Source organism: Exophiala spinifera (genome assembly GCF_000836115.1).
Source record: "Exophiala spinifera strain CBS 89968 unplaced genomic scaffold supercont1.5, whole genome shotgun sequence".
Classification (NCBI taxonomy): Eukaryota; Fungi; Ascomycota; class Eurotiomycetes; order Chaetothyriales; family Herpotrichiellaceae; genus Exophiala; species Exophiala spinifera.
In genome coordinates, this window is record NW_015622517.1 from 3,114,401 (window position 1) to 3,135,741 (window position 21,341).

The 21,341-nt window shown below is 51.8% G+C and overlaps 8 protein-coding genes across 8 annotated transcripts; 3 read left to right on the forward strand and 5 right to left on the reverse strand.

Moving 5' to 3' along the window:
• Nucleotides 1–463: 463 nt before the first annotated feature.
• Nucleotides 464–2,271, reverse strand: PV08_07689 (uncharacterized protein; the record flags this gene model as incomplete). Its single annotated transcript, XM_016382018.1, has 6 exons — nucleotides 464–1,357; nucleotides 1,411–1,557; nucleotides 1,616–1,653; nucleotides 1,708–1,870; nucleotides 1,931–2,021; nucleotides 2,081–2,271. 6 exons carry the CDS (start codon nucleotides 2,269–2,271, stop codon nucleotides 464–466), a joined length of 1,524 nt encoding a protein of 507 aa, XP_016235120.1.
• Nucleotides 2,272–4,649: 2,378 nt separating this feature from the next.
• PV08_07690 (copper-translocating P-type ATPase) lies at nucleotides 4,650–7,040 on the forward strand (the record flags this gene model as incomplete). The annotated part of the gene is made up of 1 exon (XM_016382019.1): nucleotides 4,650–7,040. One exon carries the CDS (start codon nucleotides 4,650–4,652, stop codon nucleotides 7,038–7,040), a length of 2,391 nt encoding a protein of 796 aa, XP_016235121.1.
• Nucleotides 7,041–7,789: 749 nt separating this feature from the next.
• Nucleotides 7,790–8,470, forward strand: PV08_07691 (uncharacterized protein; the record flags this gene model as incomplete). The annotated part of the gene is made up of 1 exon (XM_016382020.1): nucleotides 7,790–8,470. The coding sequence occupies one exon, from the start codon at nucleotides 7,790–7,792 to the stop codon at nucleotides 8,468–8,470; it is 681 nt and encodes a 226-aa protein (XP_016235122.1).
• A 739-nt stretch (nucleotides 8,471–9,209) lies between these two features.
• Nucleotides 9,210–11,039, forward strand: PV08_07692 (uncharacterized protein; the record flags this gene model as incomplete). Its single annotated transcript, XM_016382021.1, has 1 exon — nucleotides 9,210–11,039. One exon carries the CDS (start codon nucleotides 9,210–9,212, stop codon nucleotides 11,037–11,039), a length of 1,830 nt encoding a protein of 609 aa, XP_016235123.1.
• A 674-nt stretch (nucleotides 11,040–11,713) lies between these two features.
• PV08_07693 (uncharacterized protein) lies at nucleotides 11,714–13,138 on the reverse strand (the record flags this gene model as incomplete). The annotated part of the gene is made up of 2 exons (XM_016382022.1): nucleotides 11,714–12,959; nucleotides 13,086–13,138. The coding sequence occupies 2 exons, from the start codon at nucleotides 13,136–13,138 to the stop codon at nucleotides 11,714–11,716; spliced, it is 1,299 nt and encodes a 432-aa protein (XP_016235124.1).
• Nucleotides 13,139–14,148: 1,010 nt separating this feature from the next.
• On the reverse strand, nucleotides 14,149–16,956 carry PV08_07694 (uncharacterized protein; the record flags this gene model as incomplete). Its single annotated transcript, XM_016382023.1, has 1 exon — nucleotides 14,149–16,956. One exon carries the CDS (start codon nucleotides 16,954–16,956, stop codon nucleotides 14,149–14,151), a length of 2,808 nt encoding a protein of 935 aa, XP_016235125.1.
• A 1,532-nt stretch (nucleotides 16,957–18,488) lies between these two features.
• Nucleotides 18,489–19,007, reverse strand: PV08_07695 (uncharacterized protein; the record flags this gene model as incomplete). The annotated part of the gene is made up of 1 exon (XM_016382024.1): nucleotides 18,489–19,007. One exon carries the CDS (start codon nucleotides 19,005–19,007, stop codon nucleotides 18,489–18,491), a length of 519 nt encoding a protein of 172 aa, XP_016235126.1.
• A 465-nt stretch (nucleotides 19,008–19,472) lies between these two features.
• PV08_07696 (uncharacterized protein) lies at nucleotides 19,473–20,951 on the reverse strand (the record flags this gene model as incomplete). The annotated part of the gene is made up of 1 exon (XM_016382025.1): nucleotides 19,473–20,951. One exon carries the CDS (start codon nucleotides 20,949–20,951, stop codon nucleotides 19,473–19,475), a length of 1,479 nt encoding a protein of 492 aa, XP_016235127.1.
• Between the last annotated feature and the right edge of the window lie 390 nt (nucleotides 20,952–21,341).

A 21,341-nucleotide genomic window follows, 5' to 3' on the forward strand; every position in this document is an offset into this window, starting at 1 on the left:
ATCTATCTGTTGCAGGCTACGGTCCAGATTGCCGAGGATGGATGGTACTATGCTTTTGTGTAATTTCTTTTCGCCATCGACTTGGAACGATGGAGTTCTATACTCTTTTTCGCCCTCTTTCTCTCTCTGAGGCAACACGAAATCGGGCCTCTACGATCGCCGCTGCTTCTGCCTGCTTGGCAGGTTCGCGTGTGCACGGCAAGTAAGTATAGGTCAACAATTTAGATTTTGATAAGAACCAAAAAATGCCATGCTTTGCTATCTTGATTGACGAGAACAAGGACATATAGGACATATCTGTATTCTCCATGATATGCATCCCACTAGAGTCTTTTCAATACTCGCTTGACTTGACCAAGGGCCCAGAGGCACCTTCCGTCCCGCAGCGCACGCCGAGCCGAAGGAATTCAGTGCAAAAGTGTCCCTTGTTTTCCCTTTCTGGCCGTCCCGAGAGTATGCCTACTTATATCATGAAGCGGTAGCCCTTCTGCAACCTCCGTGCGGCGGCGACATCGATGCCCTCAATATCGGCAGTCTTCCTCAATCGAGCCAACTCGCGTTCCGTCAGCTGTACGTTCTCGTCCTCCAGTCTGGCGAGCTGCTTGTTCTGCCTCTCCAGGACAAATCTGAGCGCGATGCCACTCAGGCCCGCCAAGACCAGCAGGCCAATGACGATCCCGATCGCAGTCGGGTAGTGTTTGCCCTGGCCCGGAAAGTACGTGAACGGGGTCCAGATGCTAGCAGCGTTGCCGACGCTGTTAATGAACGCGAGCGCGGCGGCGCGCTTGGCCGGCGGACGCGGGATGGCGTTGGCGATCCAGGCGTAGCAGGTGCCGTTCATAGCGAAGACAAAGTTGAGCAGGAACAAGCTGAAGTAGCGCGGTCCGAAGCTGTCGGTGGTCATGAAGATGATGCAGCCGACGATGGTGACGGGAATGGGGTACATGAAGAACCAGAATCGGTTGCCCACGCGGTCCGATAGCCAGCTGTGGAAGAAGGAGTAAAAAACCATAAAGACATAGGGAGGGGCGACAAGTAGGAGTGAGACGATGTGGTTGTAGCCGAGTGTCGCGGTTAGGGTCGGGAAGAAATTCTGAAATCCTGCGGCGCCGGTGATGCCGTGATATGCGATGGCGAGGATGTAGGTTTTTGGGTCCGCAAACGCGAGCTTCATGCCTCGCACTTGGCTCATGCCACCGGCTTCGTCGACGTCGGCTTCGGCGGCGTCGATGGCGAGGCGGCGGTTCGCGACCCGCTTCATTTCAGGACTCAACGCACGCCATGTGTCCGGGAAATCGGGCAGGACGAAGATGATGACAATGCCGATGAGGCATGTTATGGCGCCTTCAATGATGTACTGGAAGTTTTGTCAGTGGTTCGCATGGATCAAAGAGGAGTGAGAAGTTGTACAAGCCATTGCCAGGCGGCCATGCCTCTGGCGCCGCTCAGACCTGAGAGGATACCTGCCGCGATGAGATTGCCGAAGGCGCCAGAAATAAGAGATCCCGAATAAAAGATGGCCATGCGTAGGGAAAGTTCGCTCTTGGTGTACCATTTCTGTTCGAGTGGTCAGTAACCACATCATTGGGGGGTATTGATAGTCGGTAGTGCTTACACTGAGATAGAAGAGCACGCCCGGGAAGAAGGGTGCCTCTGAAGTACAAGTTAGCCCATGTGAATGCTCTGACTTATCGAGAAGATCCTTACCGACGAGTCCAAGGACGAATCTGCAAGCGACAATCTGTCCATATGTACTTACTTGGCTGGTCAGGGCAGAGACCAGACCCCATGCGCAGATGAAAAAGCCCAAATACCACGACGGGCGTCCGCTATAGTTGAGTAGAAGATTCGAAGGCACTTGCATCAGGACCTAAGCAGGGGTCAGTCGAACTGCGGGCTCAAAAGTCATCATTCAACTCGCATATGACACGAAGAAGATACTCAAGCCGACTTGGTATTGGTCTCCAACCAACTTGAGATCCTTCTCCAGACCCTGCAACCGGGCAGCCGCATAATTGTTCCTGTAGCACAAGATGAGCATGAGAGTCCCACATGACGTGGTACAATGGGGATGGAATACCGGTCGATGTAATTCATCAAATAGACGAGAATGACAAGCGGCATGATAAGCATGTCTATCTTGACACGCAACTTCTTCTCAATGTGCAGCTCCTCCTCCGTCAACTGGCCAAAGTGCATTGCCTCCTCGTGCGAGGTTTCCACCTTCTCGCCGATGATGGAGGCATCGGTGATCTTGTCCTCTGACGCCATAGTATCCATCCAACTGAGGTTCTCCTGACGAGCGTTCTAGGACCGAGATGTCGTCTGGTGAGAGTAGGATCGTTGAAAGTGGAAAACTTTAAATCTGCTACAGTGCGGTCACAACCAAAGGAGGATACAGGAAGATGGAGAGCGGAGAAAGTCCAGCAGCTGGAGCAAGGCTGGTAGTTCTTGTAGTTCTTTCCCCTGCACTGTCCTCGACTCGCTCGGGGTAATGATGAGGCAATCAGCTTGCGGGGGTCTATGGAAACATGGGGGACTCCAGAGGTATACTGTCAACCATGGCAATCGCGGCGACAGAACGCCGTCGGTGTTGGTCGGGGTGGGAGCACATGGGGTGTCAGTGGGAGTTGGTGGCTTGCTGTGATCCGGGGTCTGTATGGAGAGCTGGGGAATTGCTCCTCGCTTCGGCCTGTGCACCAACCTCTTTGGGTCTCGATCGGCATGACAATGTCACAGCCAAGTATTGAAGTCTGTCGGGGTTTGCTGTCGGCAATTCATATTGGCGGTGCACCACACTCTCCATCTCGTATTGGCCTGCGCAAAGGCCTGATATTCGGCATTTCTTAACTCTCAAGCCTGCTTGGTACATTCTTGGTCTATCAAGCCACGAATCTTATGCGGAGAACGAGGCCGGTTCCTGCTGCCCAGCCGCCGACATGCCCGGATGTACTCGTACAATGCAAGAACAGGGAGGCAACGTGGTCCTGCGAGGGTCGTGCTCGGCTATTATTGTACAGACTGAGGATGATCATGAGACTGACCGTTGCTCACCCCAGCTCGTTGCGGTCAAGTTCCGGGGAGATAGAGTGAGGAGGAGTAAACAATCCAACTCGCGGGGTGCAATGTGGATTCGCGGAGTCGTAGTCGCTCGGCGACTCAACAGGCATAACTTGGGCCATGGTAGGCAAGGAGGTACGTCCTTGTTTTTGACAACTGCAGAAATATAACGTAGCGACTCGTGAGGATCTTGCTCGAGCTGAACCTGGGCACTGCTGAAAAAGTCAGAGGGCCTCGTCGCCTGAAACAAAATACCGGAGCTCTAACATGTCGAGGCTTTGTGGTTACGCTAACTGGTGCTTAGGGACAGGATGCTAAGTTAGGACTAGCCACCGGTTGGGGAAAGTGAGCCGACAACAAAGCCATTCCCCCGGAGGCATGGGTGCTCCAATTGTCGGTAAGTCATGATAAGGTGAATATCCTGTGACTGAAGGGTGGAAAAACACATCAAACAGACGCCTTTCTGAATTTTCGCTATGGGTTCTTCCTGCTGTGCCAGAACGCCGCCAGAGAAAACTCTGAGCAGATGCTGTGGTTCCGACAACAGCGTAGAGAATGGCCGTCCCAAAATTTCGGCCGAATCGACCAAGATGAATACCTTTTGCTGTGATAAGGCTAGACCGAACATACCTGCAAGCAGATGCTGTGGTTCCGAGAGTTGCAGCAAAAGTAATTGTAGTAGCAATGTATTGACACAGACAGAGACGACTGCTTCATGCCCTAAACAGCCTCAATCAGATTCAGTGGCTTCAGACCCCCACAGTGGCAGCACAAATAACTGCCAAAGGACCGCATCGGAAGCACAAAAGAGCAAATGCTCTGATGACGGCAGTGGTAAACTTGGTTTCAACCCTTCTGTTCCCCTAGAGCCTGTACCAAGCGATGGCTGTCTCGAATGTCCCTCAGGACTGCAAAACTGTTGCAACGGTCTGGCTCTTAACGAAATATTGACATATCGATGAACGCTGACTCATTTAGTAGAAGCCTGCATCGATCGTGCGGCTATCATCGAGTGTCAAGCAGAGTGCCGTCAACGGAAGCCAACCTCGAACCCGAGAAGTGTGAAGACCACCAGTGCCGATGCGTACACTTCTACATCCATCAGAGGGACGCGGGAAATCGCCTGGAGTGACACATGCTCACTCCAAGCCTGTGAGGATCACATCAAAGCCTCACGCCAGAAATATCGAGCTGTAGCGGGAGTCATTCGCTGTATTTGCCGTGTACTCAAAGCCAGAAACCTCCAGCCTTGCTGTCAAGTTCCAAAGACTCGCGGAGCTACAGAGTCTCAGTGGGGTATCCCTGAGCAAGTCCAGAGTCCTGGTGGGACCTTGCTCGAAACTTCCGCCGCGAGAGTCTCGAAGGGCTGCTGCGATGATGACAAGATAGAATTCGTGGATTCCTCCCCTTGTTGTGAGCAGAATACCACAGCACAGTGCCCGTCCGTTTCTCCCCAACCACGCGAGACAGCGGTCCAAGGATGGTCTTGTGCAGCTCAACTTGATGTCGGCTGCAAGGAAGTGCGGAATACCTCTGACCTGGAGAAAGGTTGGAAGGACAAGGAGAAGGTTGTGCTCAGTATTAGTGGCATGACTTGTTCAAGCTGCGAGTTGTCACTGTATCGGACATTGGCATCTTTGTCAGCAGTCGAAAACATTCAAGTCAGTCTCATACTGGCACGGGCCACCTTCGATATTGATCTCAGTCAGAAGTCTGTCGACCAAGTGATCGCACACATCCAACGAACCACGGATTTTACTTGTGAGCGAATTGCCACCAAAGCTCGGCAAATAGATGTCCTTCATCCGAATGGCGCAAAAGCTCTACTGCGACAACAGCTACCATGTGGAGTTGACTTGATAAGGTCAAGATCAAAGGGTTCTCAGATCGTTAGCATTCAGTACAACCCCGAACTTATTGGCGCCAGGGATATAGTTGGCACGTCTTTTGACCAGCCACTGCAGCTTGCATCTGAGAAAGACTCGAAATCTTTTAGTGGAGGGCTAAAAGAAATCAGAAAAGACAGCTTGATGACCTTGATTTCATGTCTTCTTACCATTCCTGTCCTAATCCTGGCCTGGGCACCCTTACCGAAGCATGCGGTCGCTTACGGAGCGGTCTCGCTCGCACTGGCGACCATCATTCAGGTGGTGGTCACAGGGCCTTTCTATATGGTTGCGTTCAAGAAGCTTTTTTTCTCTGGACTTCTCGAAGTGGAGTTTCTAATTGTCCTCAGCACAACTGCGGCTTATGTGTTCTCCGTGGTTGCGTTTGCCTTCGAGGTCAAGGGAGAACCCTTGAGAACGGGGGAATTTTTTGAGACAAGCACTCTTCTCGTTACTCTCATCATGATCGGCCGACTTATCAGTTCCTGGTCGCGCCAGCGAGCTGCTGAATCAATCTCTTTGCGTACTTTGCAAACTTCGAAGGCGCTTCTTTTGCAGCCAGAGTCCAAAAGCGAATACGAGATCGACGCTCGTCTTCTCCACTACGGTGATGTATTTGTCTGCAAGCCGGAAACGAGGCTGGTCACCGATGGAATCGTGATATCTGGCACCTCGGAAGTGGATGAAAGCATGATGACTGGCGAATCCAAGCCTGTCACTAAAGAGGTAGGTACGGCCGTTATGGCTGGTTCAATGAATGGCGGCGGCCTGCTGCATGTTCGTGTCAGTCGCCTACCGGGTGACAACACCATAACCACCATTGCAGATATGGTGGATGAAGCGAAAATGGCGAAAGCCAAATCTCAAGATATAGCAGACCGGGTTGCAGGCTACTTTGTTCCCGTGGTCTTACTGATCACCACAGTCACCTTCATCGGATGGATAAGTTTTGATGTTGCGCGGCGGGATTATTCACCTTCGTACGCTGCCGAAGATGCAGTCATCTACGCGATGGCAGTTCTGATCGTGTCTTGTCCTTGTGCCATTGGGCTCTGCGTGCCAATGGTTATCGTGATCGCAGGTGGAGTAGCAGCGAAACACGGGGTCATCTTCAAAACTGGACACAGTATTGAGATCGCCAGAAATGTGAATCATGTGGTCTTCGACAAGACAGGGACACTCACGACAGGAACTTTGTCTGTGGTATCAGAAGATCTTCCATGCGGAAAGGAACACACCAAGTCCTTGATTCTGGGATTGGTTGCTCACAGCAAACATCCTGTATCTGCAGCGGTGGCTAAGCATCTTAAAGATCGGGGCACCTTGCAACAGGACCTGGACGAAGTGACCAGTATTCCCGGTAAAGGTATGGAAGGAATCATAGGTACGCGTCGAATCTCAGCCGGCAACTCTCGTTGGCTTGGTCTCGAACAGCATCGTGAAGTCAGGAATGTCCTCTCCAACGGCCTTACGACATTCTGCGTCATGCTTGACAGCGACCTGGTCGCAGTCTTCGGCCTCAAGGATACTGTTCGCGAGGACAGCCGCAGTATCGTCCTCGAACTGGAGAAGCGCAGAATATCAATCTCGATTGTCAGCGGCGACGACCAGGTCGCCGTGGAAGACATCGCCATCAATCTCGGGATACCACTGTCTCACGTCAGGGCTCGATGTTCCCCGCAAGATAAGGTAGGCTATCTCAAGGACATCATGCAAGACAAGCACGCCGTGGTCATGTTCTGTGGCGATGGCACCAACGATGCACCCGCCCTAGCCCAAGCCCACATTGGCATCCATATCAACGAAGGGAGTGAAGTGGCTCAGAGCGCGGCGGATGCAGTACTGATTCGACCTGCGTTGAGGGGGATTTTGTGTTTTATGGATCTCTCTCGAGAGGCGGTCCGACGCATCAAGTTCAACTTCTGTTGGTCGTTCATCTATAACCTCTTTGCGGTCTTGCTCGCGGCAGGTTTATTTGTGAAGTGGCACCTACCTCCCCAGTATGCCGCTCTGGGGGAACTGGTCAGCGTTCTCCCGGTCATTGGAATTGCACTCCACTTGCGGCTCGTGAAGCTGAATGGTTACGAAAATTGATCAAGGGATGATGATAGTGGTAATTCTTGGACCGTGTACGGAGTAAGGACTGCTTGCTCGTTAAGATGGATGTTACTCTCTATGTTTCAGCTAAGTGGGATGGGCCGGTTTCGAGATTATTGTCGGGGGTTTTTCGAGGTATAGATCAGAAGGCTGAGGCTTCAAGCTTGACCTATTTTGTGACAATCCCGATGCTTATCATATTGATCTTGACAGGTACTCCAGCGTTAGCAATAGTGCCGCGATCATGGATTTCGTTAGACCAGAGGGCCGATCTTATGGCTCTCGCCGAAGGAGGAATTGGGCAGGGAGGTCAGGAGCCACCACAGGAGCCACCACAGGACGTTGAACAGGTATGCTGATCACTGAGAGGCCGATGGGAAACGTGCAACGCAATAGGCCAGACCTTCAGGACTAAAGGGTTAGCTTTGCCCTGTATAGGTGTGGGAGGCTTGTTGGACTTTTGCGACTGAAGCCTGTCGTAGGCCAAGACACAGCGCTGGATACAACCAGATGCGGTTAGCACCTCTACCGAGCCACCGCTTAGCCGTCTGCCCAGATGATTTGCACGGAGAGATGCTGGAAGCAGGCTCATGAGACGCACAGGGAGCTCGTCCAAGTGGCTATATATACGGGCAAAGGATGCCTCGATAAGAGACTCGTAAGTTAACAAACAAATCCTTCACACAACCATAACCATTCCGATAGCCATTCTACCCTACAGTCTTGACAACCAACCTCACTTTACAATGGAATACAAACATGATATCCCCCAGTCCAGCGAAAACACATCACTACCTGCCTCGCTTCAGGTAGACTTTTCATGGAAGAAGGGCCGAAGCATCATCACCGACAAAGCAAACCCTTCAGCGCCCATCTACAACGTGCACTACGGTGTCATCAAATCGCCTTCGTTGACCTTCAAGTCCGCGGACGACAAGGAGGTCATAGGCACGGGCACGCTGCATGCGGTCTCGATCAATGCCAAGTACGAAGTCCATGGGCGCGCAGGCACACTCAAGGCCCTGGCGCGGCTCAAGACGCGATACACCCACCTGTCGTACGCGTACTCGGACGATCCTGAGACTCCTGTGGCTATGAATTGGACGAGCAGCTGTGGCTTGAAGAATTGGGACTTCATATGTTTGGACGAGGCGCAGGATCCCGTGGCCAAGTTCTCGATCAACGTCTGGGCCCTGCGCAAGTTTGGTCAGTTCGAATTCCTCGGTGAAAAGGCGAGCAATAGCGTTGCGCTTCGGGATGAACTGGTGGTGACCGGCTTCACCTTATTTTATTTGATGTACCTGCGGACAAACAACATTTTCTCGTTGGTGGGTGCGGCGATTGCGAAACCTGGGCCGATTGACATTGAGAAGGAGAAAGAGAAGCAGAAGCAAAAGGAGCAGGGTGAAGCTGCTGATGTGAAATGAGTGCAATGACGGATGCGGAATGGAAGATACCCTCTTGTTGGTACTGATACCTAGTTATGAGCGTTATGTATTTGGCTGTATCTAAGATCTGGGCAAATCGTGAATTGAAGGCGATAGAGTGAGTTATCAGTGAAGGACGCATACAGTAGGGAGTAGTATGATTTGTTTGTACGGGGATGCCTCGGTACCTACAGTAGGTACCTCTAGGCTCTAGTTAACTAGGCACTCGTAGTGTGTTCCAGGTACCAATAATGTCGAGAGTATGGGGTCCCTTCCACCTGTTCGTATAGGCTGCGAAAGGCGCCTACGATATTATTAGGCAAGTTTTAGCGTGGGTTGGTGAGCACTGAGCAGTGCGTTGCCTGGCGCGCTGCATTGACGTTTGTTGACTTGTGGTTGCACCTCTTGACACTTGCATCACCAATTCCCATTCTACATACTGCGTATCATCCCAACGTCGACGACCATCGCCTTCGGGCGCACACGACCCGTGACACTAACCCTAGCAGCGTAATATCGACAAGCATTACAACAACCGCCGACGAACTCCTAGAACTTTGCCTACACCGCCCCCAACCTCCCTGGACACCACGAAACGACCGAGCCGAGCGAACACACAGACAACACCTTTTGACAAATGGCATTCTGATCGCGACCAGCCAAATCCAACAACCCCCATCGACACATACCTGCCAAACGACAACACTGCGATAATAACATAATCGCGACCGACGCGACCATGCCCCTATCCGATGGGATTCCCTCGTCTCCTCCCGGCCCAGGGTCTTCCTTGGAGGATTCCCTGAAATACTATAAGGCGCAGTATGAACTGCTAGAAGCCGAACTGGAAGAATTCCAAACTTCCAGCAAAGAACTCGAAGCTGAGTTGGAGAAAGACATTGATGCGTCAGAAAAACGCGAGCGACAATTGAAGGAGAAGGCCAGCAACCTACAATACGAAGTGGACGAATGGAAAGCCAAATACAAGCAATCCAAAACCGAAGCCTCCAATGCTCAGAATGCGCTACAGAAAGAGATTACCGAATTGCGGGACGCCAACCGCAACCTGCAGATGCGCCTGCGCGACATCGAAGTTGCCAATGACGACTTTGAGAGAAAGCAACGAAACACGGAGTCGTCGCTAGAAGACATGGAAGCCAAATACAACCAGACAATCGAGCGAAGCGTACTGCTCGAAGATGAGTTGCGGTCAAGTGAGCAAGACCGAGAAGGGCTGCGTATTGAAGCGCAGCGACTGCGAGATGAGCTCTCTGATCTCAAGATCGAGGCCGACATCACAAAAGAGAAGTTAAGAAAAGCAGAGGCCACCGCTCGAAAACGCTTGACCCTACATCCTATCCACATCACCAGCTCGTCTCCGCGATCAGAACTCTCCCCTACCACGACCAATGCTTCCTCTCCGACATTTGACACCCCTCCAGCAAAGACTGCGTCTTCCTCCGGTCTCTCAGACACGCCCACACCCCCGTCCCCTCCTATATCAGACAATTCGAGCAACGTCTCCAAACCATTCGCAACACCCGGGATTCCCAAACGATCTTCGCTGGCCGGTGCGACCGCCATCCAGAGGCCACCGTCTTCCATTTCCAATTCCAGACCGAATGGCCATGTGCGAGGACCGTCGGTTTTGTCTCGAACTGGACCTTCTGCTTCGTTCCGCCAAAGCTTGTCCAAGAATAGCGCTCTGCCTCAAAGATCGTCTGGACTACCTCAGTCTGCGTCTCTGGTCCACATTAGGAACCTGCGGGGCAAGATGCAAAAACTCGAAGAGCGAGTGCACAATGCAAGGTCTAAGCTTCCTGCCCCTGTAAATACCCCGCCCAAAATGTCCCCCAGGTCGGGATCGGCGCTGGGCAACCACATTCCCTCGTCGGTGACGGTGCGAACACGTAAACGGACTGGTGGCAGCACCATCAGTGGCGCCGACTCGTTACCTGACAAGGCTCAAGAATCTCCGTTGAAGGCAAGAGCCAGGCCGAGCACGTCATCTCTGAGTTTCCAACAACCGCCATCTCCCACGAGGGGTGATATGGCTGCGCCGCCGCCTCTACGGCCGTCATCACGAACAAGTGGCATATCAGGCCGATCGTCCTTCGTTCCAAGTCACAGCCGACCGGGCAGCCGGGCCAGTGTTTCGGGATTCCGAGCACCTCTTGGAAGCGGTGTCGGGTCAAATTATGCTCCGAACGCATCGACGGATAGAATTCGGCCGAAGAGCAGCCTCAGCAGCTATGGTTATGATGGCACATTGGACGAAGATGACAGTGAGATGGCATTGGGTGATGTGAAGGATGCAGCTACCCCGACACCGCGGCGGACGACGTTTGCGAAACGAAGCAGTGACATTGGGACTAGTATACCTAGTCCAAGCAAACGGACGAGCTTCGGAAGTGCTGCAACAACAAAATTGCCTGGGTTGGGTAGGCGGCCTAGTGCTAGTTTTGTACGGGTGGCCAGCGGGCCTGGACCCGGATCTGGAGATATGAGACCTCCATCTCGCCAGTTGGATCATGTTCAGGAAGGTTACGACGTGAATGAATCTTATTGAGTGGTTTTGTTTTGAGGCCCGTCGAGAGAACACTCGCGGAGGTTTCCAGGGTTCGAACAAAGTGTTCCGTTTGGTCTTTTGTTGGAATGAGCGAAAGAGACATGCATTTGAAACACCTTGAAGTTTTGAACAAAGACTATTTGAGCCCAGGAAAAGACGAAAGAATGATGACTATTGCATATTGCAATATTGCATGTTGAGTCGGGTATTCGACGGCATTCGATAGTATCATGTTAATAAGACGTTGGGGGCTGGTGAGGCTTTCATTTGGAAGAAACGACGGATAGATACCCTTTTTGCAGTTTTCCAAGGACTGTTGAGTAGCAATGAGCATGAAAGGTGATGTGACTATCGACGTGTATGAGTCTGTGAATACTTTGGTATGTCGTAGGTATGTAAGGTACTCTACCTCCGGTAGGTAAGGTGGGAGGGAGGTCGGTAGGTTGATCAGGTAGGTGGTGGGTTCTAGTTAGGCAGAGGCAGATCGATCGACCGCAGGCGGACAGCGTATTCCTCGAGATCTTTCCATCGGAGTAGGTCAGGGTACATGCCTGGGATCTACCTAACTAACCGGTGTGCGTTCAAGTAGCTTACCTAGGTGGTCTATCTATCTGTACCTCCCTGGGCACGCACGCATGTAAGGTGCCCTAAGGGTATTTACAACAGCATGTCAATCAACATTGAAAGGCAACGCCTTCTCTCTTGGCCATGTTCGTCCCGCCGCCCGCGAACCCAGTCCCCTCGCGGCTTATCTCGACGACCGTCCCTACTTTGTCACCCGCCTTGTCCTTGTTCCTGTCTTTGCCCTTGTGCTTGTGCCTGTCGTTCTTACCAGTGCCGTCGTTGCTGCCGCCGTCGCCGCCGCCCTCCCCGCCTCCCCGCGGCCCGCTCAGATCCGCTTCGCACACGTAGCACAAGATCAGCGCCTGTTCTTTTGCCTTTTCCGTTCCTTGTTCTCGGTCCAGCGACCTGGCGGCGGTGAGAGCAGTCGTGGCAGCTTCCTTGGATGGCGTGGCATGTGTCGTGGCACTCGTCGTGTCGGCACGATAAAGTAAATCCGCGCACGATTTACACACGACGTGACCGCATCCGGGTGCCGTCCCGACCATGGCGCGTGATGTGTTGGTCAACATCTTTTTGCAACTTGGACACATTGGCTGTTTGGTGGCATCTTTCCTCTTCCCAGAACCACCGCCACCGCCACCGCCATCGGCGCCGTCGTCACCGTCATCCGCGAAGCTAAAGTTGACGGTAGTCAGAGATTTGAGTGAATATTCATGTTTATGATCAGGTGTGCTGGCGGGACAGAGAGGGTGAAGTTTTGCGGCGGTCTTCGTCGCGCCGTCTTTGCCGTGATGTCGAGACGTGAATTCGGACCCGGGGATCCAGAAACTCGCTTCAGATTGTTGTCGTTTTGTATTACCACCACTGCGAGTACCGTTTGCAGTGTCCACGGAGGGGAAAGTAGAGTTGGTTTTTGATTTCTTGGATCCGTCTCGACCGTCCCCGTCACCGGTACTCGTCCGGACCGATGTGTTGCTCGTGCCTGTGCTGGTGCTGGTAGTGGCGTTGGGGGCAGAAGAGTGCATTTCCTCGGCGATTCGTTTCCTCCTCATGCCGCTGCCGGAGAAGACATCGTCATAATATGCAGAGTCCAATTCTCCCCTCTCGAACCGTTCGAGATCTTCTCGTTTGCTCTCCTCCTCCGCGCGACGCAGATCGTCTTCCATTTCCCGTTTCCTCAACTCTGCTTCACGTTCTAACCGTTTGATTTCCTTCCGTTGGGCCATGAGGTCATTCAATGCGCATTCACGACAGAAGAGGTGGACTTTTGTCGACGTCGTCGTCGTCGTCGTAGTCCCGGACTTGTTCTTATCGTCTCCATCGCCGCTAGAATTGGCAGTCGTACCACTCGTCGTACTGAAGCCGGGACATGCGACGGGATCAATCGCCATACTTAGGCATAATCTACAATGCCCAAATGGTAGGAAACTCTCGCGGGACAACCGAGTAGATTGAGTGCCCCAGCTTGATCGTAACAATGACCTTTCGTGGGCCGTGAAGAAGGCGAGAGAAGTGTTTCGTTTAGAGTGGGACATGGTGGTGGTGGTAGTGATGGCCCTTTGTGCACCTAACCTACGGGCAGAGATGGGATCGGGCGCCGCGAGTACAGGGTACTCGATGACAATTCGAGAATCGATAATTGAACAAAGGTGTTCCTCTCCTCGCCGACTTTGCACTCTGCGCGTATGTCAAAGAATTGACTTCAAGCTCTCGAGCGCAAGGCGAGATTCGCCAATTTGCGCCGTACTGAGTGTTCCTTGTGCCGAGTCCGTATTCGTGAATCGTAGGCAGTCGTGGCAAGGCCCAGCATACACATAAAAGAGAATGCTGCAATTAAAATGAGAGTCACAGCCAACTGTTGGTTACTGACGGTCTCATGAACACCAAAGACAACGTCCCCGTTGCATTGCTCGTCGCTCGTCAATCTCTGTGATTGAATAATACTGAAGCTACGGCTCGCATCGCATAGAAAGGACAAGACAAGATTGGGTACGTTAAAGCGGCATCATCGATGACCGGTTGGACGAACGCCAAGCTCACTCACTCATCGGACAGAACTTCATTCCTGGGCGGGTGAACACCAGGAGACGACAACGAACAACGTCGCACGCGAGACATGGTGACACTGCCTGCACAGTCTCCCTCCGTCTCAACGATTTGCGTTGCTGTGACTTGCGCTGGTGTCTTGCATGAGTCTCAAAACTGTACCTAACACAGCTCGTTGTGTGATACAATACATCGGTCATGTCCCCTAAAGCACACTCTACGATTAGGTGCCAGGAGCATCTCATCGGCAACACGAATGTGAGAAATCGTTGTCGCCAGTCCTCTACAACGTACGACTACTACTAGTATCACGATAGACGCGCTCCTGAAAGACAGTGAATAGCACAAAAAGTCATTGCTGCAGGGGTATACTCTAACAAAAGAACAAAAAAAAGGAGCACCCGCGCCAACCGCCAGCGGCCGGCGGCCAACGACCACAACACAACACGCCCGCCCGCCCGCACACACACACACACACAACTCAACCCTCCTTGCTCTCTCAAACTTCAGCCTCCTTGAGGCAATCCATCTTTGAACCGTCATTGCTGACGGTGTGGCCCCGAGGCCGGCCCCGCTCCACAAACACCTTGTCTCCTTCGACTCGGCCGCACGCCGAGTCCCGTCGTTCCTTGAGAACGAAGCCCAACAAGGGCGCATTGATGCCGTCTTTGGCGGCGAGAAGGTGACCCAAGTCACGAGGGTCATTGGCAAGACTCCTCTTGTTGGCCTTTGAGGCCAGCCACTCCGACTTGGAAGTGCCATCTTTTGCCCCGAATGGGGACTTGAAGGGCTGGGTGGTGCGGATGTGGTCCTCCTCGGCCACAATCCCAGCGACGGTCTCCAAGAATTGATTTCTTGATTTCAATTCTTCCACCTCTTGCTCCAATTTGGAGACTTTTTGCTTGAGGGCTTTCTTTGCCCGACGGTCATTTCGCTTTTTATTCAACACAGGCTTGGCCTGTGTCGAATCCTCCTTAGGGCCAATGAAGGGGCCAGGAGGGATTTCGGTCTTGGCAAGACGATTGGCAGCGGTAACAGGTGCCTGTTGAGACTTGGTTACAGTCTCGTCTTGCGAGCTTGAAGCAGTCTGGCCTTGGCGACGACGATGGGGAGCACTTGGTCCTTGGAGAAGGTCATCAATTCGAGCTTGCCAGCTTGAGGAAGTTTGATCTGTGCGATGGTCAACAGCAGTAGCAGCAACAGCGGTAGTAGTAGTCTGGTCTTGCCAGTTGGACAATGTCTGCGGTTGACGACGACCACTAGTCGTAACAGGCGCTTGACGGGGACCAATTGCCTTATTCTGCAAATTCGAAGAAGTTCGTGGTGGAAGTCCTCGCTCTTCTGTGGTCTTCTTGCGAGTTGTGACTGTCGTCCAGCTATTGTCGTTTGCTACATCATCCACCGTGTCTGTTTTCGTGTGCTGATCGTAACGAGGCATAGTCAGGCTGTCTTCGTCAGTATCGGTCCAAGTATGTGTCTGGGTGAGTGTATCCGGGGTCGTCGTAAGGTCAGGGTCGGGTGTCGCGTTCGTTTCAGTCAACATTGACCTCTCAGTTGTGTTTGTCCACTTGTTGACTCTCGCTAGATCGCTTTTCTCATCGTGGTTGGATTTTCCTGATCCTGCATCCAAAGACATGCCGGTCAATCCATTTGCCTTTTCAGCAGGACTAGGGGTTGCTGTGGGGGGAGAAGAGGATTTTGCATCTGTTTTGATCTTTTGCTGATCATGCTCATTGACATCTTTCTTCTCAATGGCCTTTGTGCTGTCGTCTAAATTCTGCACTGCGCTTTTTCCAACCGGGATTTGATTGAGGCTTTCAGTTGTAGCGGTATCATCGACCAAAGGTTCGCTCTCCTCGTTTGTTGTATCAGGACCCTTCTTGGCCTTCTTCTTTGACTTCTTTTTCTTCTTGCTTGGACCTTGTGGTGCACCTTCGATGCTCTGGGTAAGCTCCTCAAGAGTCATTGTCTGGGCCTGTACTCTGTGTTGCAGATCCTGGCGTTCCTTTTCTTCTGCCAGGCGTCTTTCCTCTAGCTGCCGCTCATGCATTTCTCTCTTCTCCGCTTCCATCTTGTTGACCGTTTCGTCTGGAACCTCCTCCACCACTCCGTCAACGACTTGCAATAGGCGATACTTAGTATCGGAACTTCTTCCAGGGGCCATCGAGAAAATCACCTCCTCCAGATTCTCTTGTGACATTTCATAGTAGTCCCACACAGACTGTCCTAAGTCGATGGCACTGTCCAAGCGTCTGTTCCTCTGGATGTTACTTAGCACCCTGACTGCGCTCATCGCCATCGGGCGATGCGCGCAATGGCCTAACCAGTGCAATTGTCTCGTGGTGAAATAGTGGGCGCGGATTGTGTCTCCGAGGAGAGCAGCCGTCTTCGCCTCTTCTATATACACCCGGAACTCCACCTCGTGGCTGATGTCAAGCAGCGAATATCCATCTAGTAAGAGACCGACATCTCGTAGGCGGTGCCCTGCCATTTGCGGTGGTTGTGTCTCCAGCTGGGTTTTGAGGTCGTACACATCGTTCCTCAGGATACGATAACCCACGTCCTCTTTGGCCCGTTCACAAGAATTGCATTTGCAATGGAACCCACGCTGGTGCCGGAGTTTATCAAGACAATGTGCAACACAGCCCCTGGGGCCCTGGTATGATCTTGTGATTTCTTCACCTTCCTTGATATCTTTCACGGCAAACACTTTTATCGTGACTGTGGCAACGCCATAGCCCTCTGTGCCTTCTTCGATCAGCTCCATATAGGCGTTCGGATGGCACGCGTGGTTGATGAGACCGGTGAGGGTGCTGACTGCCCATGAAAGTCCACCCAGGTAGTCAACAGTGACAGGAATACTGTCTTCGATTACTCGTCTCAAGTGTCTGAGCTCCAGCTCTTCTTCCCAGGTCCACTGGTGACCGTCCACCTCTTTGCCCACAAGCAGAAGATATTCAGCATCAGTGACGAAGGTCGAATATGCCTCTCGATCCAGGATGTTGTCTGATGGGTTGGGATAGTTCATGCCCTCCATGGTACCTTCCTCGACAAACCAGCGCATTGTGGGTATGTGTTGGCGAGCAGCCATGAGCCATCGCTCCAGAAGATCGTCCCACTCTTCTGGGATCATCTTATCTCGCTGTCGCATCAGTCGTTTGTCAAGGTCAAGGTCGGTTCCCAAAACCACTGCGGTGTCGGAGAACAACAGGTCACCCCGTTTGTAGTCTTTGGGCGCGAAGAGACCGGCTTGTTTGAGGTAAGGAGCTTCGCGCATGATGGCGCGAGGTCTGAATGGCTCCGTCATGTTTGCTATGAAGATGCAGTGCCAATTTTGTGTCGATACGAGTTGAATGAGAGAATGTGATGATTAAAGAGGACTTCGGACGCAGCTCGCTGGCTGCTTCGAGGGTTTGGGGCCTTCTAGACCCGAGAGCAGGGTTGTCGAGGGAAATGATCCGAGGAGAGAGCAGTCTCAATGAGCCGTCTGTCCAAATGTCCAAGAAGAAGAAAGAAGTTGTCCTCAACAATGAGGATTTCCAATTCTGACGATGGAGGGACAGGTTTGAAACTGGCAACAAGTTTGCAACGAGTTTGTGTGTGAGCTGTTTGCTCGGCGCTCCCATTGAACATTGACGACTAAGCGGACGACGACTAAGCGACGGCATTGTGTCTTCGACGGAGACAGGTTCGAGGAGGAACGTAGATACCATGGCGTAGATTGGGAGACGAGGCGACAGCAGCATCACATACACCACACACGCACACGGTGTCGTTATAGGTAACTTGATCGTCCACTACGACCCACACCGACCATGGACATAAAAGGCTAGAGGCTCATGATCAACACAATATGAGGCATTGTATGGACACGAGCATACAAAGGAGACATCGTTACTGGTCAGACAGAGATGTGAAGAATGCGAACAAGAGAAAAACTTGATTGAAGGACAGGAATAGATTCAAAGGTCAGCGTGTGACAGAAGTTTGTCCCTATGAGGCACATATTGAGGTTCGGATTTCGATTACTAGATATTAGTGCCGATGCTGTCTGCGAAGAGCTCGTGGACTTGTCGCTCACCATATCATGAGGACACTTGTAATCTTGGCGAACCGGAACGCTATCGGTCAAACACCTGGACTTTTGAATCATCAAAGACCCGTCCACAACTTCCAAGGCCCTCAAACTTTGGCAGCTAAAATACTGCTAGGATCAATACTGTAACCATGTCAATGGAACAGGTGTCGTCCTTGCGAATATTAGGACCACAAACTTGCATCCTCATATCTCCTCTCAATGGAAGCAGGAGAAGCCGCGTATCAATTCGATGAGAAAGTACACTGGGACCTAAATTGTAGCAGCCATCACAGGCAACAGAATTTGAGCCCAGAGAGGCCATGAAAGGTAGATGACAGTCGAACGACGTATGAGAGCTTCTCGGTAGGTGCTGGCAACGAGGCCGATTGGAGCCATCTAGCGTTCTCTCAGCTGTGTGCCCAGTCCGTAAGATATAGGTACGCGACATTCAAGAGTTCGGACCCTTTGTATCGGTGATGGAGTCTGGAATTGCTAGAATATTGATAGCTTCTTGCTTTGGAAACACTAGAGTAGTTGATGCCGAAGACACTGTGATGCTCCGAGAGGGGAGAGTGGACTGATTACGACACGCGATCAATGGTCTCATTCCCTCCGAATTCGCTGCAGGGACGTGTCTGATTTTGGAGGCGATGAAGGGAAATGGTTCGGGGTGATAGGTTGACCTCGCTGAAAGCACCACGCTTTGTTTGCATCCGACGCTTGCCGCAAATCATGCAAACAAAGGAGCTGGAGCCGATTCGTCACAACCATTTTCGGCCTGCCGCAGTGACCCTTTGTCTGAACATTGGACTTGTGACGGGTTTGCCGATACTGTAGAATGGATTCATCAACGTCTTGACCCATAGCTCAAAGACCTCGTTCATGAATTGGCGAATAGCTTCTTCGGTCTGTGGACTGGTGGGATTTTGAGGAATCGAGGTTGAAGAGATTGTAGAAGTCCGACTTCCCGCAGAGGCATTGGTAATTGCCGAGGGTTGATGAAGAAGCATGAAGCGGACGTTGGTGCCGGTAATAAAGCAGCTGATGTGGGAATTTGTAGGAGCATAGTTGTCGATCACTTTGAGCCACATGTTCGGACTCAGCCATTGGACTTCTTCCACCACATCCAGTGCCGCATGAACAATGAACTGATTCATGTACCGGGACGTCTCTCCATTCCGAAATCGAGCGACTCCATCCCCTCCAGCTTTCGATGTACCAAAGGTCAATTCGAACAAAGGAGTGTCGGCCGGTGATATGATGACAAAATAATAAGACATTGTGCCGGAGGAGTGCTTTCGCGGAGGATCAAGGGATCTCGGCACTTGCCCGAGCACTTGGACCAAGGAAAAGCAAGACTACACAGTTGGTTTGTTCATTGATGAGTTGTCAATCAACTTCAACAGGAGCGAGTTCAAATGGGAGTTGAGGTGTCGAGCGCGAGCCAAAGACTACGGAGGACTTGGCAAGGCTATACTTAGATTAGTCATCATGAACTGACACTTCTCACACATCATCTGAACCAAAGAACCGCATTTCGACGGGGTGAGTCTTACGAGTGGCCATCTAGGCGTTTCTTTGTCTACGGGAAGCATCCACCTTCAGGTGAACCTAGTATGTACTTACCTGAATATGTAGGTATATCTAACTCACCTCGGGCACGTTGTCCCAACACAGAGGAGAAGAACAGGGATTGCGATTGAGGGCACTCTAGTATGCGATGACTTGTAGTGAGCGGTGACAGGCTATATCGACTCATGATCAAGCGGCACACTCCAAATCCTCACATTATTATCGTCCAAGCTCGTCAGCTTGATCCTACCATTCTTCAAGTCGTTCCAGGCGATCATGTCCAACCCGGGCGAGCCCTTTGGCTGAACATCCGCATCACAAGGATGAAGGTCCTCGTCGGTCCCAAACCGTGCAAACCGCCATTTTTGCTGTTTCTCGAAATCATAAACCTCGATTCCCCCATCTCCACCAGTGTATACAGCGAGCTTCTTGCCAGCATCGACGTAACGCACCGCATAAACTTCGAGATAGCTTCTCAACAGTCTTTTCTTGCGCTCCTCGTCCACCTTACAGGCGTCAATACTCAAAACCCGGCGTTGGACCACTGTGTTCTCATTGACATTGATCACCAAGACAGTTCCCGTTCTCCGACCACCGATGGCCAACAAACGACTGTCGGGCGTCCATGATGAGTGTCGGCACCAATCGATCTCGGACTGACGTGACCACAGAGTTGAGCCGTCCAAAGTAGAGTAGAGGTAAATAGTCCCGTCTCCAGCAGTGCCTGCGAAGAATTTTGAATTTGGTGAGAAGGAGCCGTTCCAGTTTTGCTTGCCAGTCTCGAACTTAAACTTGAGGCTACCATCTTGGCTATCCCATATTCTCATGGTAGAATCCCAACAACAAGTTCCAATCATGGTCTCATCAGGGCTGAACCCGGACCACATGATAGCATCAGTATGTCCCACCAAGGTGAAAAGATCCTCACGAGTCTGCATCGACAACACACGCATGTCCCAGCGGGCATCAGAATTGGATCGAGGGCGATTACCGGGAAGGTACATCAGCCGGGTCCCCGACGGGTCAAACAGGTGAGTATCAAAATGACTGAGCAGACGTCCTGCAATTCGAGCTTCGTCCGAAACCATATGTCTTGTAACAAGAGTGGTTACCAATTGCTCAATATCCTCAGACAACTTTGAAATCTCCGTATCTGCCAACTCAATCGAGTCACTCCCTTTCGCAATCGAGGCAGCGATATTGTCACTCGCTTCCTGGCAGATCTCTGACAGTTGAAGAGCATCCTTCTGAGCTTGTCGTTGCTTTGGGTTCCAGAAGATGATTTCACAGTCGGCTCTCACCGAACCTGCGTGGTCATTCGTCGCTGCAGAGACCAGTATATTTGGGTTTCCCGGCTGAAAGGCGAGTGTATCGATTCTCGAGATGTGCCCTTTCAATACCTGTGTCAATCTATAATCTTCGGTGCTGAAGACGTGGATATCATGTTCTACAGCAACAGCAAGGATCGAGGCATCCGTATTGATTGCAACCTTGCTTGGTTTGGTTGGCAATGTGAGCTTGTGGTCTTCAGCACCCCATTCAACATGTCCTCCCTCGACATATGGATACGTGTCGCCATCGTCGGTCTTGAAATCCTCGACCACCTTGTATCGCCAATCCCTGTAGAACTGCTCACTCGAGTAGGTAAACATGCTGACGGAAGTATTGAAATGCAGCCAAGAATTCCTGTCTCGTCAACAATCTGACTATCAGATGGTATCACAGGTCCGACACCCACTAGACTTTAGATATACCGGTGAGATGTCTGGCTGTTACATCATCGCATTCAAGCGCAGATGTCGCTGCTGCCTGGGATTGATCGGCGCCTCCATCCACTGTCGAAATTCTCTCTGGCGAGCCGCCGCTTTTATGACGACCTGTTCGCAACCGAGCCGCATATCACCAGTGGCTCGACAAGGTCCACCTTTGCACTGTAGATGTACGGAGTACTCGAACCCTGCTCGTACTCTGATAACTAGAGGGAATGGAGTGGGCGTTCGAAGTCAGCAAGGCGCTGCGGGACCAAAGATAAGATAAGATGT